Genomic DNA, 17,133 nt, shown 5'->3' with positions numbered 1-17,133 from the left:
TAGTAGAAAACCCTTTTATAAGAAGTATATAAGCTTTTATATAACCAGTACATAAATGAAATTTATGTACAACTAAACAAAATTGCGTTTCTTCTACAAAAAAGTAGAATAATAAATTGCGTTAATATTACGAAGGGTGCTTCAAAACATATACACATCAATTATGTTTAATGAGTTAATCATTTTACCTTATATTTTCAAAAAGGGCTCTTTTTGTTTTTTTTTTTTTGCTTTTTTAAAGTAAGTGTATACTAAGACTTATTTTACAACAAAAATTGCACAGTACCGCCAATCTCAGAGTCTGGTCTGTCATAATATCAAAGATATGATGCAAGAGACAAATTGGCTAATTGGCCGATCGGCTTGACAAAAGTCCCATTTTACACACAAGTACATTGTTAAATATCTATAAATGTAAAATGTTTAAATGTAAATTATATTTATATACAGCTAAAACTAAACTCATTAATGAAAAAAAAACTAAAATAATAATTATTAATGTTAAAAACTGTAATTATTAAAAATAACATCAATTTAAAGATCCTAGGTAGTAGTTAATTAATAATTGAAAAGAACAGTGATGGAAATAAAATAGAAATAATACGAGAAAGGAAACGTATGCACAATTTTGAAGTGACAAATGGTAATACAAAACAAAATATTAAGTAGATGTGTATTAACAATCACCTAATAAAATATATACTAGTTATATAGTCTTATTGAAATAATCTTTATAATTTATCAATCGTTTTCATATTTTATGAGTTCTTTAATAGTTTACATAACATACCGGTACACCTTTGGGCCTTTTCCCAAAAAGGAATGTTACGCTGCAAAGCTGTGTTACTTACACAAAAAAGGTTTTTATGCATTGATGCAAGAAGTTTGCATAAAGATTTTGTTCTAATTCTTAATTTAGTGGAATTCTCATCCACCTCTACACTAAAAACTAGGTCAAAACTTTTTAGAACATATGACGCTGCGTAGTAGACGGACGACGCAATTACAAATGTGTCGCGCTGTATCCGCAGTGCAGTGTTGCAATATCCCAAAAGACCTTTTATCAAGCATTTCATTCATATGTCGATAATACTGTTTGTCGTTATGATTCTAATGCCCTGTTCCCGTAAATCGCACGAAACCCCATTCGAACCAAAAGCAGTCACTCAAAATCGAACCAATTTGGGGTTTCTCTATTTTTGAAATCAAGTTTCGTTTGTATGAGAATGCATTAATTATCAAAAAATGAGTAGTTTAAAATTTTTAAACATGTTATTGCTTGTTTCTTAACTCGACGGCGATCGACACTAAATGTTTGTGTCCGGCCGCGTTGGCTTAACGGCTGAGTCGATATATATTTGTCTATTGCGGAAATCAATTTGAGGTTATGCGAATGAGTATGAGATTTATTGTACAATCAATCTTACAACCAAATTTACATTTCATTAATATCCTTTGAGATACAATGTCCAACATTTTGGCAAAAAATGCAAAACTTATAAAAAAAAACGTGTTTCTGATATAAATAATTGGCGGCTAAATTTGGGTTGAGATGACATATTTGGCACAGGCTCGACTCGGCGGCTTCATTTTCTGAATAGAATGCAAATACGATCGGACGATTGGTTATAAATTAATCTTATAAAACTCGATATAGACAAATTTATATCGCCTCAGTTGTCATGCCGACGCCACCGATAGCAAAAAAAGATTGTCAGCTACCGCCGAGAAAAAAATTTATCGGTTTCATTCTTTGCTTCTTATAGAAAGCGAAAAACTTATGAGATTTTCATCACGGTTGCAGAATTCGGTAAATTTATTCAAATATTAGCAGACAACTTCCATTTCATAAACCTAGTAAGCAGTGAGAGAATTGTCATTCATATGTTAGTAATGCGTCGTTCATATTATAAGTTTAAGGTTGAGATACATACCATGTGTTAATACGTCCGTTGATTGGAGAGTTGAATTTTGTCTTTGAAAGCAAAAGTTTTGTTAGAGTATTTCAAACTGCTATAAGTTATGTTCGAAAACATAATCGATACTGCAGCTTGATAAAGGTATAGTCTGAACGGCGCATAGGTCATGAAGTATTCCCTACCATCGGTAATCATTTAAAGTAATCACAAATTCATGATTATTTACATTTTCCTCCCATAAGATCCTATACAACAACTGTATTATCGGGTTGCAAATGAAATATCCTGCATATCGTGCATTAAGCTGTTCGACTTTTCTAAGTCGATAGCACGATTTTGCACACTCTTCACTATGATCAGCATTGTAATTTATGCGCTTTACAGACTATCAGTTATTCCGGACGGAATGTCGGTGTTTGTAAAGAATCTTACAGTGTGTCGGATCGATACGACTTGTCGGCGATGACTAAATAATCGGTAAATGTGTTATCGATCCCATAAACATGCAGAAGTATCGATTATGCCTTCGGACTTAACTCATAATGTGCACAATATATGGGATATGTTCGACGCGAGCACTATCGTCCGGAATAACTGATAGTCTGTAAAGCGCATTAGCGGTATCATATTAATCTTGTGGAAACAGAATTTTCTATCCATTCTCATGAATACATAATGCGTCTTACAGACTATAAGTTTTTCCGGACGGAATGTCTGTGTTTGTAAAGAATCTTACAGTGTGTCCAATCGATACGACAATTCGTTGATGACTAAATAATCGGTAAATGTGTCATTGATCCCATAAACATGCAGCAGTATCGATTATGCCTTCGGACTTACCTTATAATGTGGCCAATATATGGGATATGTTCGACACGACCACTGTCGTCCGGATAAACTTATAGTGTGCACGGCGCATAATAAAGTAAAAAATATCCTTCGGAAAATTGTTTGCCATCTATAAAAAATGTAAGGTTATTTTTGGTAGCAAATTGTCTTTTTTCAATTTTTTACATTTTTCTACCACAAGAAACCCTATGTTATCGCCATATAAATGAAATTCTCCAACAATTTGAAGACCAGTATGTTCTTTTAGAGAAATTTTTGTTTCTGCTAAGAAATGTAGTAATATATTGTTTGTGATTCTCCTTAGGTGTGGCAAAATTACGGAAAATAAAATACATAAGGAATGTACCAAGTTCGTTTTTCACAATGAACAATCTTATTTTTTCCATTTATTTATTGTAAAGAAAGGAAACGTGTTTAACCTTCTAATTTTACCTATGAAACATGCTATGATAGTACTGGTCTATGTGTGTATAATAGTGTGTATTTCGCAATTTTTTTTTTTATTTTTTATAAAGAAATAGGTCTGATATATAAAAATAATAATTCTTTCATTAATTTCAATCTACATTTATAAATCAATACAAATAAACCTAAATGTTATCAAACTAAAACTCAAGTGAAATCGATAAACATTTTCACAAAGAAAATGTTGCATGTGATTAATATTTTATAAGTTAAAAATTATAATTTTTATTTAGCTATAACTTTAATATTTTTGATTACATATAAATAAATAACACAATATATCTTTCAATAAACTAATTTGTTTTATAAGTTCTTTGTACAATTCACGAAATACGACAACAACAAAATCGGTTATAGTAGATCAATCTGAGGTTTTATGTTCTGTTAAATAGCGGGAAATCTGCCAATAATTTTAATTTTGCTCCCATCGGAAATACATGATAAAAGCTGTACTATCGACATCCAAACGAAATGTGCCCTAGAGATATCGGGCCTTAAAGTGACAACTATGTTCGGTTTCCGCGCCGAAAACTTGCTTATTTCTACGGTTACTTTTCTTAATTAATTTGATAAGACTATATGTTACGCAATCCCTGCTTTAAGACTTTTCTATCCATGATTCTTGCACTTCTAAATTAGTGTTTTGGGAAAAGTCAAACATAGTACCTAGCTTTATTGGGGGAATTGTAAAAATCGATAATACCATCCTAACAAAAAGTTCGTTAGCAAAAATAGCTATCCATTTATAGCAAGTAGCAGAGATCTTTATTTAGTGTTGTGTACCCAGTGGAAATTTTGTTTGTGTTCCAATAAAGCAGTGTAAAATCTCGCTAAAAAGGCCCATACATTTTTTCCTCCAATAATATAGTGTTCCCCTTCATTTCTTATGAGTGCAGTCGATAACAAAAATTACCAATAGCAAAAATAGGAATGCATATCTTAGGGCAGGGAAAATTCGTACAAAGTCAGCGTCCCCGCCGGCAAAAATTTATCAGCTTCATCTCTGACAACAAGATGTTAAAAACATATTTTATTGTACAACTTCTAAAAACATCTCAGATTATTTCACTAATGGTTCCAATAGTTAATGCATTAGGGATGCTATTATTTGATATAATTCTTCCAAATGTGTCACAACAATAATTTTGTCCGCAAAACTGTAGACATACGTCATCATGAAGCCCTATATTGATGGGTTAGATTTCTGTTCCATATGAAATTCATTAAAACTGCAATATTGGCTGCAAAGAAATTCCCATTAAACAACTTTTTGGATGCTGCATTATCGGCTCGTAACATTTTCCGTATAGCTTGGTATGCACTCCTACAAAATTTTTCGTTTTTTAAATATTTTCTCATAAGAAAAACGGTAGTATAATTATGCAAACGAAATTTTCACTTGAGGTATATACCGAACCTAGAAATACAGGTTTATTTTTAATAAGGAAAATTGAAGTACATTATTAACGACTGTTCATAATGATTATCTAAAACACAGTGTTTTACATAATGTAAATGTTGTCATCTATAGATAGAACGGTATGCACCTCCAGCTTGCCAATAAAACAATATTGCAATGTATTTCTTATCGGAGCAAAATGTAAACAATCAATAATAGCGTCTAACGGAATTTTCGTTAGCAAATATATAGGAATGCATTTCTTATGAGTAGAGGAAATTCGGCTGTAGTGCATACCGGCCTTATAGCTGTTTATCTACATTAAGGCCAGTATGCACATCTACCGAAATTTCCGCTATCCATAAGAAATGGATTGCCATATTTGTTAACGAAATTTCCGTGAGCCGATTACATTTTGCTCCCATAAGAAATACATGACAAAAGTGCGTTGTTGGCACACAAAAGAAATTTACGCTAGAGGTGAATATTGAGCTTTAGGAGATTATGTCCGAAATTCAGATCTATTGTTTACATGACGATAATGCAGCGTATGTTCAGTAAAGGTAAGAAATACTTCGGCACTTTGGTAGCGAAATTTTCGTTAGGACATTTTGCTCCCATAAGAAATATATGGCAAAACTGTGTTATTGGCACACAAACGAAATTTCCACTAGAGGTGGATACCGGGCTTTACAAGGTATTTCTTCTTTGCAAGCAAAAAGTTCGGTATTTGTTCTGATAGTTAACTTTTTTCTCCCATAAGAAATACAAGACAAATCTACATTCATTAGCGTAGCTTGACAATTTTCCTAGGGGGGGCTATAGCCCCCTAGCTAAAAATTTATATTTCATTTATTTATATTTCAATTAATGTTTTATTTCATAAAAATTAATAAAAAAAATTAGACATCAAAATAACTCGAAAATTAATTTATAATAAAGCAACTAAAAGTAGTTCCACACATTTCCCAGCAAAAAAATTTGGAAGTTCTTCCAAAGGCACAACTTTAAAAGCACTTCCAGAAGATGTACTCCCAATGATGTTCTTTATTTTAACTACTCAGGAAGTTCTTTAAATTCAATTTTTTATAATGTGGTTTTTTCATACTTTTAATGGGAAATTTTAACTTTTTTCTTTCAAATACCTTAAAAACGAAGTAAGAATTCATAAATTGGTAAAAATAATTTAAATTTTGTCGAAAAAAAAATTCTAAATCCAATCTGAAAAACTTGTGAATTTTTAAAAATATTTGAGGTCAAACGTTCCGACAAGCATTAGAATCCATTAAAAATTATAAAAATTATTTATTTGACAAAATATAGCAGAATTTTTTAATATACATTCAAAACATTGAATTCGGATCACACCTAAAGAAGTGATGCAAATTCAGTGCAACGGCTGTTGGAATGGAGGACTTCCGTCCTATGACAATCCCATGTTAAATTCATCGCTTCTTCGCCAATTTTGCACCACTTCCGGATCCAAAAAGATCATTTTCATTACTTTTTTGGCGACGCTTTTTTGGCTGGGCTTGTTTATTTTTTATAAAAATGGAAAATCGTAAATAGGTTTTCAAATTCTGGGGGGGGGGGCTAAAATTTTTCTGGGGTGGTCTAAGCCCCCTCCCCAGAGGCCTTCCTACGCTTATGTCTACATTATTCACCTATAATCGATATTTTCGCTATAGGAAGGAAGAAACGAACATTTTCTTTTCTGAGGAACGTAATTTTAGACAAGCGAAGTTTTCTGTTACCTGTTTTTTTTTGTTAAGCAAATAAAAAAATATTAGAGGCAATCGTAGAATCGCCTATCATAAATTCGCTATAAAAGAAAGGAATTGTCTTCCTTCCGGAGGAAAGTTTTTTTTTTTCTTTGGGTGTACCGGACTTTTATTTTCACTTCGCAAATTAGGATGATTTGACCTGTGACTATTAAGAAACTTGACAGGAATAACATTTTTTTTAACGGAATAATAATAATACAAAAAAAAACTAAAATAATAATGAATTAACAGGAACATCTAATTAAGTATAATTTATAAAATCCTACTATATCTATTATTTAGTTCATTATTATTTTATATGTAATTAATAAAAAAAAAAGAAAACAAACTAAAAATCGTATATAGTAAAAATGTAATTTAACTGAATAAAACAAATTAATGAATAAAGCTCTCAGAAACCAAGTGAAATAAATTAATGACTCAATGTTAAATGTTAACAATAAACTATGTTTTCGTAACATAACGTAATGAAAGCAAAAAAACAGAAATTGCATGTCATATTTGTCAACAAACCACAGTAATTGAAACAAATAATAATCTCCAGAAAAGTGAACCAAATCCTTTAAAAATGACAAACTCAAGACCCGATTTATTTATGTCTTCTCATATATTACATGGATGGATCAGATCTAAACAACACTATGATTATAGATAGCATGTAAAACATAAATAAGAAAGTATACACAAGAAGAATATAAGCTAGTATAACAGAATTATATATGTATATGCGATATTATACAATTGATGTTTAAGATTTGTCAACAAACAAACAATTTGAACACATTGAAACTATGAACAGGAAACTAGGATGTTTTAATGTATAATTTCAGTTTGCTCCTTTTTTGTATACCTACAATAATCTTCTTTTTGTTGTTTATTTTTTTCTGCAGTCAGACTCCCATATACACAAACCAGATTGAAAGTAATTTTATTTCGAATTATAACGAAACAAAAACTGTAATAACCCTACTATGTTTTATTTGGATAATAATTAGATCTTTTAGGTAAGTATGGTGCAATAAATATCTCCAAAGATACTGCCTCGTTCTGGATAAAAACACTGGCAGTCAAATTTACTTCAGCATAAAATCGCGTAGCCTTCCCTTACTATAAAATCACTTTCATTTGAATTTCGATATTCAAATTCACCAATATAGGTGGATACTATGTTCGGTTTTCGAGTTGAAAACTGATAGCCTGCTTTACAGATCCCATAAACATGCAGCAGTTTCGATTATGCCTTCGGACTTAACTGATATTGTGTCCAATATATGCGATATGTTCGACAGGAGCACTGTCGTCCGGAATAACTGATAGTCTGTAAAGGGCATTAAATAATCCAAATTATAAATGAAAACAAGTAAGGAAAGTCTAAAGTCGGGCGGGGTCGACTATATTATACCCTGCACCATATCACATCCGTCAACTGTGTTGGGAGCTATATATAAAGGTTTGTCCCAAATACATACATTTAAATATCACTCGATCTGGACAGAATTTGATAGACTTCTACAAAATCTATAGACTTAAAAATTAAGTCGGCTAATGCACTAGAGTGGAACACAATGTTAGTAAAAAAATATGGGAAACATTTAAATCTGAAGCAATTTTAAGGAAACGTCACAAAAGTTTATTTATGATTTATCGCTCGATATATATGTATTAGAAGTTTAGGAAAATTAGAGTCATTTTTAAAGCTTTTCGACTAAGCAGTGGCGATTTAACACGGAAAATGTTGGTATTTTGACCATTTTTGTCGAAATCAGAAAAACATATATATGGGAGCTATATCTAAATCTGAACCGATTTCAACCAAATTTGACACGCATAGCTACAATGCTAATTCTACTCTCTGTGCAAAATTTCAACTAAATCGGAGCAAAAAAATTGGCTTCTGTGGTCATATGAGTGTAAATCGGGTGAAATCTATATATGGGAGCTATATCTAAATCTGAACTGATTTCAACCAAATTTGGCATGCATAGCTACAATACTAATTCTACTCCCTGTGCGAAATTTTAACTAAATCGGAGTTAAAAATTGGCCTCTGTGGTCATATGAGTGTAAATCGGGCGAAAGCTATATATGCACGGATGAAAAAGACTGTTTTTCATATGTTTGGCTATAAACATTATATGTTTGGAACACAAATTTTTAAACACAATATTTTTGAGTGCAAGCATATAATGTTCATAAACTAGCATAACATGTTTGGGACATATATGTTAATATGTTAGAACATATTATGTTTGGGACATAAAATGTTTGTAAATATAATATGCTTGGATGCAAACATATATTAATTTAGAAATAGCCTATAAACATATAAGTGTTTAGTAGCTTGGAGCGTTATTTAACAGGGAGCGATATTGAATTAAGTTGGTGGTTGTTGCTTGTTATTACAAAATTAACATTTTATTTTTCCTTGGGCAATTGATCAGCTACTTCTTTGATCCTTACAAACTGTGTGGTCCGCTGTTCGAATCTCCGTCCGGCAAAAGGTAAAATTAAAATAAAAACAATCATACAATTGAATAATTTCTTCTACAATGTTTGTATTACAGAAAAAGGTGTTAAGAACTAAAAAATCTCGTGGAAGTGAGAAAGATGTGGGGGAATATACAATTGGGCAGAAACAAAATTTTGAGCATTCAGGTCGAAAACCTATGTTGTTAGCACCTATATTACCTGTTTATTTTTATACCCTTCACCACTACTGTGGTACAGGGTATAATAAGTTTGTGCATTTGTATGTAACGCCAAGAAGGAGTAATCATAGACCAACCTTTTAGTATACGGATCGGCTTAGAATTAAATTCTGAGTCGATTTAGCGATGTCCGTCTGTCTTTCTGTCTGTCTGTCTGTCTGTCTGTCCGTCTGTCTGTCTGTCTGTCTGTCTGTCTGTCTGTCTGTCTGTCTGTCTGTTGATGTATTTTTGTGTGCAAAGTACAGCTCGCAGTTTTAGTCCGATTGTCCTAAAATTTGGTATAGGGTCCTGTTTCGGCTCAAAGACGATCCCTATTGATTTTGGAAAAAATCGGTTCAGATTTAGATATAGCTGCCATATATATTTTTCACCGATCTGGTCATAATTGGCGTGTATATCAACCGATCTTCCTCAAATTCCGTACATCCGAATATTTTATGGGTTTCGAAAAACTTGCAAAATATCAGCCAAATCGGTTCAGATTTAGATATATCTCCCATATATAGCTTTCGCCCGATTTACACTCATATGACCACAGAGGCCAATTTTTTGCTCCGATTCAGTTGAAATTTTGCACAGGGAGAAGAATTAGCATTGTAGCTATGCGTGCCAAATTTGGTTGAAATCGGCCCAGATTTAGATATATCTCCCATATGTAGCTTTCGCCCGATTTACACTCATATGACCACAGAGGCCAATTTTTAACTCCGATTTAGTTGAAATTTTGCACAGAGAGTAGAATTAGCATTGTTGCTATGCGTGCCAAATTTGGTTGAAATCGGTTCAGATTTAGATCTAGCTCCCATATATATGTTTTTCTGATTTCGACAAAAATGGTCAAAATACCAACAATTTCCTTGTAAAATCGCCACTGCTTAGTCGAAAAGTTGTAAAAGTGACTCTAATTTTCCTAAACTTCTAATACATATATATCGAGCGATAAACCATAAATAAACTTTTGCAAAGTTTCCTTACAATTGCTTCAGATTTAAATGTTTCCCATATTTTTTTACTAGCATTGTGTTCCACCCTAGTGCATTAGCCGACTTAAATTTTGAGTCTATAGATTTTGTAGAAGTCTATCTAATTCGGTCCAGATCGAGTGATATTTAAATGTATGTATTTGGGACAAACCTTTATATATAGCCCCCAACACATTTGACGGATGTGATATGGTATCGAAAATTTAGATCTACAAAGTGGTGCAGGGTATAATATAGTCGGCCCCGCCCGACTTTAGACTTTCCTTACTTGTTATAATTCATTATGATTGTAAATATATAAATAAATAAATAAAATTTTGAGCACAATATTGTTTGGGAGAATTTTTTTTAAGCATATAATATTTTTGGGTGCAAAATGCTTCCAAACATATTATATGTTCACATAATAACATATTGTTTTTTGGAAGACAACATTATTGAATTTGGATGCAAAAATACAAATGTTTGGAACTTAGACTACCCAAACATATATTGTTTAGACCAATATGCTTTCAAACATATTACATATTGGAAGAGATCAAACATATAAATGTTTGGGCAATAGCCAAAAATGTATATGCTTGAAGCAAAATATGTTTGGGAGTATATGTTACAGAAGCGATTTTTTGCGAGCGTGTGGGAGACATTAGCGTAGCTAGACAATTTTCCTAGGGGGGGGCTAAGCCCCCCTAGCTAAGAATTTATAGACTGAACTTATAGGCTCAATTAATGTTTTATTTCATAAAAATGAATAAAAAATCAGACATAAAAATAACTAGACAATTAATTTATAATAAACCAACTAAAAGTAGTTCCACACTTTTTCCAGCAAAAAATTGGGAGTTGTTCTAAAGGCACAACCTTAAAAGCACTCCCAAAAATGTCCTCACAAAGAAGTTAATTATTTAACTACACGGGAAGTTTTTTACTTTTATTTTTTTTCATATTTTAATGGGTAATTTTTTGTTTTCTTTTTTTCAAATAGTTTAAGAAAAGAGTAAGAATAAATAAAATGATACAAACCATTCAAATTTTGCCACAAAAATGACAAATCCATTATAGAAAAATGGATAATTTTTGAAAATATTCGAGGGAAAAGATTTCAGACAAGCGTTAGAATGCATTCAATCATAAAAACATAAAAATATAAAAATTATTTATTTGGGAAAATATCATAAAAGTTTTCAATTCACATTCAATACACTGAATTCTGATCGCACCTTAAGAAGTGATGCAAATTCATTGCAACGGCTGTTGAAACGGTGGACATATGTCCTAAGACAAGTTCATATTACATTTATCGCTTCTCCGCCAATTTTGCACCACTTTCGGACACAAAAAAAAAATTGCACTTCTTTTTTGTGCGACGCCTTTTTGCAGCATTATTAAGATATTCATTTATGAAAGAATAGTTTTTAATATCAATTATTTTTTAATTAAATTGACTAAACCAGACTAAATAAAATAATAAAGGAGCTTTAGTTATTAAACTAAACATAAATTTAGGAACTTAAATCATAAATTCAATCACAGCTTTATTTCATAAATATTAAACTTCAAACATTCACTTATAATAAAGAAACTAACTCACAATTTAGAAGATAATGTTAAAATATAAAACTATGTATATGCCATCGGCAACAGCTACCACAACCCGAGTAATTCGATTGTGCATGAAAGTCTTTAGCGGAACTTTGTGCGGTTGTATATACTTGTTTATAATTTTTATAAAAACAATGGAAAATTGTAAATAGCTTTTCAAATTCTGGTGGGGGGGCTAAAATTTTTCTGGGGGGTCTAAGCCCCCTCCCCAGAGGCCTTCCTACGCTTATGATGGGAGATATATCTTAATCTGAACCGATTTCAACCAAATTTGGCACGCATAGCTATAATGCTAATTCTACTCCCTGTGCGAAAATTTCAAGTAAATCGGAGCAAAAAATTGGCCTTTGTGGTCATATGAGTATAAATCGGGCGAACGATATACATGGGAGCTATATCTAAATCTGAACCGATTTCAATAAAATTTGGCACACTTGACAACACTACTAATTGTACTCCTAGTGCAAAATTTCAACCAAATTGGGTTAAAACTGTGGCTTCTGGGACCGTATTAGTCCATATCGGGCGAAAGATATATATGGGAGCTATATCTAAATCTGAACCGATTTCAATAAAATTTGGCACACTTGACTATAGTACTAATTGTTCTTCTTGTGCAAAATTTTAAGCAAATTAGGGTAAAACTCTGGCTTCTGTGGCCATATAAGTCCATATCGGCGAAATATATATGGGAGCTATATCTAAATCTGAACCGATTTCTTCCAAAATCAATAGGGTTCTATTCTGAGCCAAAACACATACTTGTGCCAAATTTGAAGTCGATTGGACTAAAACTACGACCTAGACTTTGATTACAAAAATGTGTTCACGGACAGACAGACAGACGGACACCCTAAGCATTTTTGCCAAAGACACCATGTGTCTATCTCGTCTCCTTCTGGGTGTTGCAAACATATGCACTAACTTATAATACCCTGTGGCGCAGGGTATAAAAAGTTACAGAGATTTTAAAAAGTCAATAGGTCACCCTACACACCACCAAATAGTTTTTGCTGTGTTGTCATGATGTCCGATCGAAACCACATGCACATCGTTATTCACATCTACGAAATTAATTTATAAGGCATTTAGAACACAAAACCTGTTTATCTGTAAATTTCTAACGGTACCTTTGTATACATACTCGTTGTTTGCACTACGGCATTTTCTGCGTTATGCAAAGTGCATGTGTTTTTGCTAGAACAATTTGAGAGCCTACTGTTTTAAAATTCTAACAAACATTTTCGCTTTCGGGGGGTCGTAGGGTGCACGGAAAAAAAGTTTTGGTATTCTGAAATTGTCTTCGAATATGCTACAAAACTGGGTGGTGACCGCATCAACTTTTTTTCCTTTAGGCCGTGACCCTATCTATTGACCACCCACCTTATTCACCTGATTTATGCAAATGAAGATGCAATTACAGTTGTAAACTACTATTTTGAAGACCTTGAGGAAAACTATTTTAATCAAGGGATAGAATTGCTAAAACACGCTGGACTAAGTGTATTGAAGTTTCGGGAGATTATATTGAAAAATAAAAATATTTTTGAAAAAACTAACTATTCTCTTTCATTGATAGGCTAAGAAGTTTCCGAACCGCGCTCGTATTGGCAGTGTTTATGCCAATCATCGAGTACAAATCGAGCACAGCAAAGGCACTTGTCTGCTGGAATGCTCGTTCGAATTCATTCTAATTCTCTGCTTCCTCATTTACAACACGGGAAGTTCTATCACAAATCTCCAAGTTGCTGGCTTGCTCCATGTATCATTGTTGCGAAAACCATAACGCAGAAAATATGGATAGAGAGAACGGACTGGGACGCAATTATATCCAACAAATCTTTGTATAAATGGAAAACTTTTCAATCGAATTATTCCTCCATAAATGCCATCCTAATTCCTATATGGTTTGATTATTGCCCAAATTTAGTTGAAGAATTCCATGGATTTTCCGAATTTTACTAAAGAAAATTCAGTGAGGCTTTGTTATCGATTGTTCACATATTTCTCCCATAAAAATACATGGTAAAACCGTAACAAAATTTCCGCAAGAGGCGCATACGTAAATTTAATTTTTGTTTAAAATCCAAACGGTCGATAACAATATGTCAATAATTTAATTTTGCCATGTATTTCTTATATAAGCAAAATGTAAACAGTCGATTACAACCACTCACGGAATTTTCATTTGCAAATATAGCAATGTATTTATAATGGGTCTCGGAAATTTCGCTGGTACTATGTTCGCTTTTCGCGGTTACTTTCTTCAAATAGTTCGATTCAAAGCAAATAATTTAACTCAAGCTCACGAAAAAAATCAAGATTTAACTGAAATTTATTTAGCTCTCGAACTATATTCTATTTTTGAAGTTTGTTACCTTTGTTGATTTCCGTTTGGAAAATGTCGTGAGGCTCGTGAATCACGAGAATTGTCGTGAATCTTGCGTGAACGTGAGACTTTAAAAGTAGTTCGTGCGTGATCGTGCATGATTACTGGTTTTCATTTCGTGAATGTGCGTGAGTGGGATTGGCTACAACACATATCGTGTGTGAATAAACATTTTGCTTCGTGAATGTGCGTGAGTGGGAGTAAAATTTCAGTCACGCGTACACCTCTAATCGATATCTATGTGAAAGCTAAACAATATAGATAAGCCTTATGTCGATAATATGGTGTATCGAACATTCGCCTTGCCATATCAGTAATCTTCCCAAATAATATTTTGTTATGAGCAACACTGAAAAAAACAGCTGTCCGCCATCAAAACAAACACATTTTTAGAAACTATCGCTATAATATTTGACAAATAATAGAAATGCCCTCTGAAATTGAAAATATAAATCCCAATGTATATACCAAATCCAAGGAAAGAGTGGTAACAAAAGAAGAAAATGACGAAACCATAACAGACCCTTTTGACGAAAGGGAAGTGTTTGGTATGTAAAAAAAATGTATATACAAAAAGGACATTCATTCATTGTTTTATTTTAGATTTAATACGCGATATAAACGATCCAGAACATCCATTAACGCTAGAAGAACTTCATGTCGTCCAACAAGATTTAATTAAGGTGAACGACAAAGAAAATTCGATTTTTATAAATTTTACTCCTACTATACCCCATTGTTCAATGGCTACGTTGATTGGTTTGTCGATCAGAGTTAAACTACTCAGATCCTTACCACCACGGTTTAAGGTGACCGTTGAAATAACACCGGGTACACACGCTTCTGAAAATGCTGTGAACAAACAATTAGCTGATAAAGAACGAGTCGCAGCCGCTTTGGAGAACAAACATTTGGCAGAAGTTATTAATCAATGCATAGCATTGAAACATATTGAAGCAGCATAATTAAAAACACAATTGATAATTTGTCGTTTTTTATCGTTTTATTTCTAATAAAAACTTAATACATTTTATTTCCGTATTTACAGAAAGCATTTTAGTTTATACATTGGAGGTTTAACTATTCTTTTTAGCTTCTATACTACTGCCAGTGGGTCTTGGTTTTGTTGGATCATATTTGAAAGTTTTTACCAAAGGTCCTCTGCCAGCTTTGGCAAATCGGATTTCATCAAGCCGGGAACGTTCCTCCAATTCTTTGGTAATTTTCATGTTTTGCCAAGCTAAAAGTGTCAGAAAATGATAACAATTAATATTATGAACAGTTAAGAAGGTACACATATGCCTTAAAATGATATCACGTTAAACTACATATTACGAAGGCCCAGTAAATTAGTAAAATATTTATTTCGGCGTTACTAGATTGCATTTTCTAGCTCGGGAAATTATATTTAGTGGGTCAGAAGTTTGTCTAACGAAACAATAACCACAAAACGTATGAAACTTACATTCTTTCATGCCCTCCACGAATTTCTTTTTCTTAACGGGTAAATTTTCGGCTTTGTGTATAACCATTTTATCGATTTTAAAATATTCTCTCACTGAAGGAATTTTGAGAATGGCCACCTACACAAATATAAAACAATATATATGTAATTCAATAGCGCCCGATATTGCACCCATTCATACTCACCTGTCCCAATGAGATGAAATTACTGCAAGCCCAATATGTCAAGATTGCTGCTGGGAAATTCATGGTAAATGGGAAGATAGCTATTGGCAAGGCACGTAGAACGTACTTCATCATTCCCATATTTTGAGCCGAAAGCCTTGCGGTGTCAGTACCGATTTCTACTGTCAACAACAGTGTCAAACTTGTTATGATCGGCAACATAAATGTAGGATCTGCAATGGTCAAATCTGTGAACCAAAAGAGTCCTCCATCTCTCATCGATTCCACCGGTGCATTCGCCATACCCCTTAGGCCCATGAAAAATGAAAGAAAAAGTGGTGCTTGAGCGAGTGGTACTAGAAGATTCTTGAGTGGATTCATCTCCTTTTCCTTCATGAACATCATCATCTCCTGTGCATAACGTGCCGAGTCTATGGCATTTCCCGACTGACGGGCCTCTGTCATTTTCATTTGGAGCAATTGCATTTGTGGCATATTGTTATTCATTTTTGCAGCATTCCGTTGGGCCATTATAACCAAAGGGAAAATTATTGTGCGCACCACAACAGTACCAATAGCGATGGCTCCCCACCACGGTAAATCCCAAGTGACGTGCAAGAATTCCATACAGTTCTGTACCAATCCCACGGGGGACCATCCACCCAGTCCTATAGAAGCAAACGTTGGTTCGCCCAGCGCATTTACAACAGTTCCAGTTACCTCGCCCACATTTTCCGGTATCGCTGGAGCAGCAGGTATGTCTGCTAAATTTATAATTGTCTTTCCTGCGGCCTCACCCCCGGCTCCCGCCTCAGCACTTGCAAATCTTACACCCATTGCCGGTGCAGTCAAAGCCATTAAAGGTAACTTTGGCTTTTTTGCATTTTGCCATTTGTGATCCTTCCCCAGTGCAATGTGTAAATCTCTTGTACATATGAAGTTCGTAGTTATTGCCGGTGATGTAAACTGCTGGTGGTTTAGTAAGGTAAGAGAAACAGAAGAGGATTGCAGGTTATGTCATTGATCTATTTTGTCTGTAGCACTACCAATGGAAAGGCAATTACACTTACGTTACTTTGCAAATTCAAGTGTTTTAACGCCTTAGTATGACGCAAAAGCTGGACACGTTGAAACATCATGTCTCAGCTTGTATACTTTAAGTTATAAAATTTACTTTGAATATGAATACACAGGTCGAGGTACTCTATATCCCTCCTGCTAAGAAAAACATATGATTTGCAATCGTGCGACAACTACATAGAACAAGTCGCATAGCTTATTTTTGCCACAATACCCCCAGTAGCCAATATTTTGTTTTACTTGCCGATAAAACCGTTCATCACGTGGTTCTTGAGTGAGGCCCCCATAGGAAATACATGGCAAAACTGTGTTATGTGCACTCAAAC

General features: G+C 33.5%; 2 protein-coding genes across 3 annotated transcripts; one reads left to right on the top strand and one right to left on the bottom strand.

Annotated features, from left to right (window-relative positions):
• The first annotated feature begins 14,443 nt into the window (after positions 1-14,443).
• galla-2 (MIP18 family protein galla-2) lies at positions 14,444-15,139 on the top strand. Its single transcript, XM_075304741.1, has 2 exons — positions 14,444-14,646; positions 14,702-15,139. The coding sequence occupies exons 1-2, from the start codon at positions 14,526-14,528 to the stop codon at positions 15,061-15,063; spliced, it is 483 nt and encodes a 160-aa protein (XP_075160856.1). The 5' UTR covers positions 14,444-14,525; the 3' UTR covers positions 15,064-15,139.
• Positions 15,083-16,963, bottom strand: OXA1L (OXA1L mitochondrial inner membrane protein). 2 transcript variants are annotated; one of them, XM_075304739.1, is made up of 4 exons: positions 16,798-16,963; positions 15,749-16,696; positions 15,564-15,681; positions 15,083-15,338 (listed from the first exon to the last, which is right to left on the bottom strand). In XM_075304739.1, the coding sequence occupies exons 1-4, from the start codon at positions 16,864-16,866 to the stop codon at positions 15,175-15,177; spliced, it is 1,299 nt and encodes a 432-aa protein (XP_075160854.1). In that variant the 5' UTR covers positions 16,867-16,963; the 3' UTR covers positions 15,083-15,174. The 2 variants fall into 2 exon arrangements, with proteins under 2 accessions (XP_075160854.1, XP_075160855.1); XM_075304740.1 differs by having other exon boundaries at positions 15,749-16,693; positions 16,798-16,962.
• Positions 16,964-17,133: the final 170 nt, after the last annotated feature.

The sequence above is a fragment of the Haematobia irritans genome, chromosome 4 (genome assembly GCF_050003625.1).
Source record: "Haematobia irritans isolate KBUSLIRL chromosome 4, ASM5000362v1, whole genome shotgun sequence".
Classification (NCBI taxonomy): Eukaryota; Metazoa; Arthropoda; class Insecta; order Diptera; family Muscidae; genus Haematobia; species Haematobia irritans.
Note: the sequence above shows the minus strand (reverse complement) of the source record. Positions and strands in the feature narration are given on the sequence as shown.

Coding starts and splice junctions, on each gene's coding strand:
- galla-2 (XM_075304741.1), top strand. CDS start 14,526: ATGCCCTCTGAAATTGAAAATATAAATCCCAATGTATATACCAAATCC. Junction 14,647..14,701: donor TGACGAAAGGGAAGTGTTTG/GTATGTAAAAAA, acceptor GTTTTATTTTAG/ATTTAATACGCGATATAAAC.
- OXA1L (XM_075304739.1), bottom strand. CDS start 16,866: ATGATGTTTCAACGTGTCCAGCTTTTGCGTCATACTAAGGCGTTAAAA. Junction 15,682..15,748: donor ATTTCATCTCATTGGGACAG/GTGAGTATGAAT, acceptor ATATTTGTGTAG/GTGGCCATTCTCAAAATTCC. Junction 15,339..15,563: donor CGTGGAGGGCATGAAAGAAT/GTAAGTTTCATA, acceptor TGACACTTTTAG/CTTGGCAAAACATGAAAATT.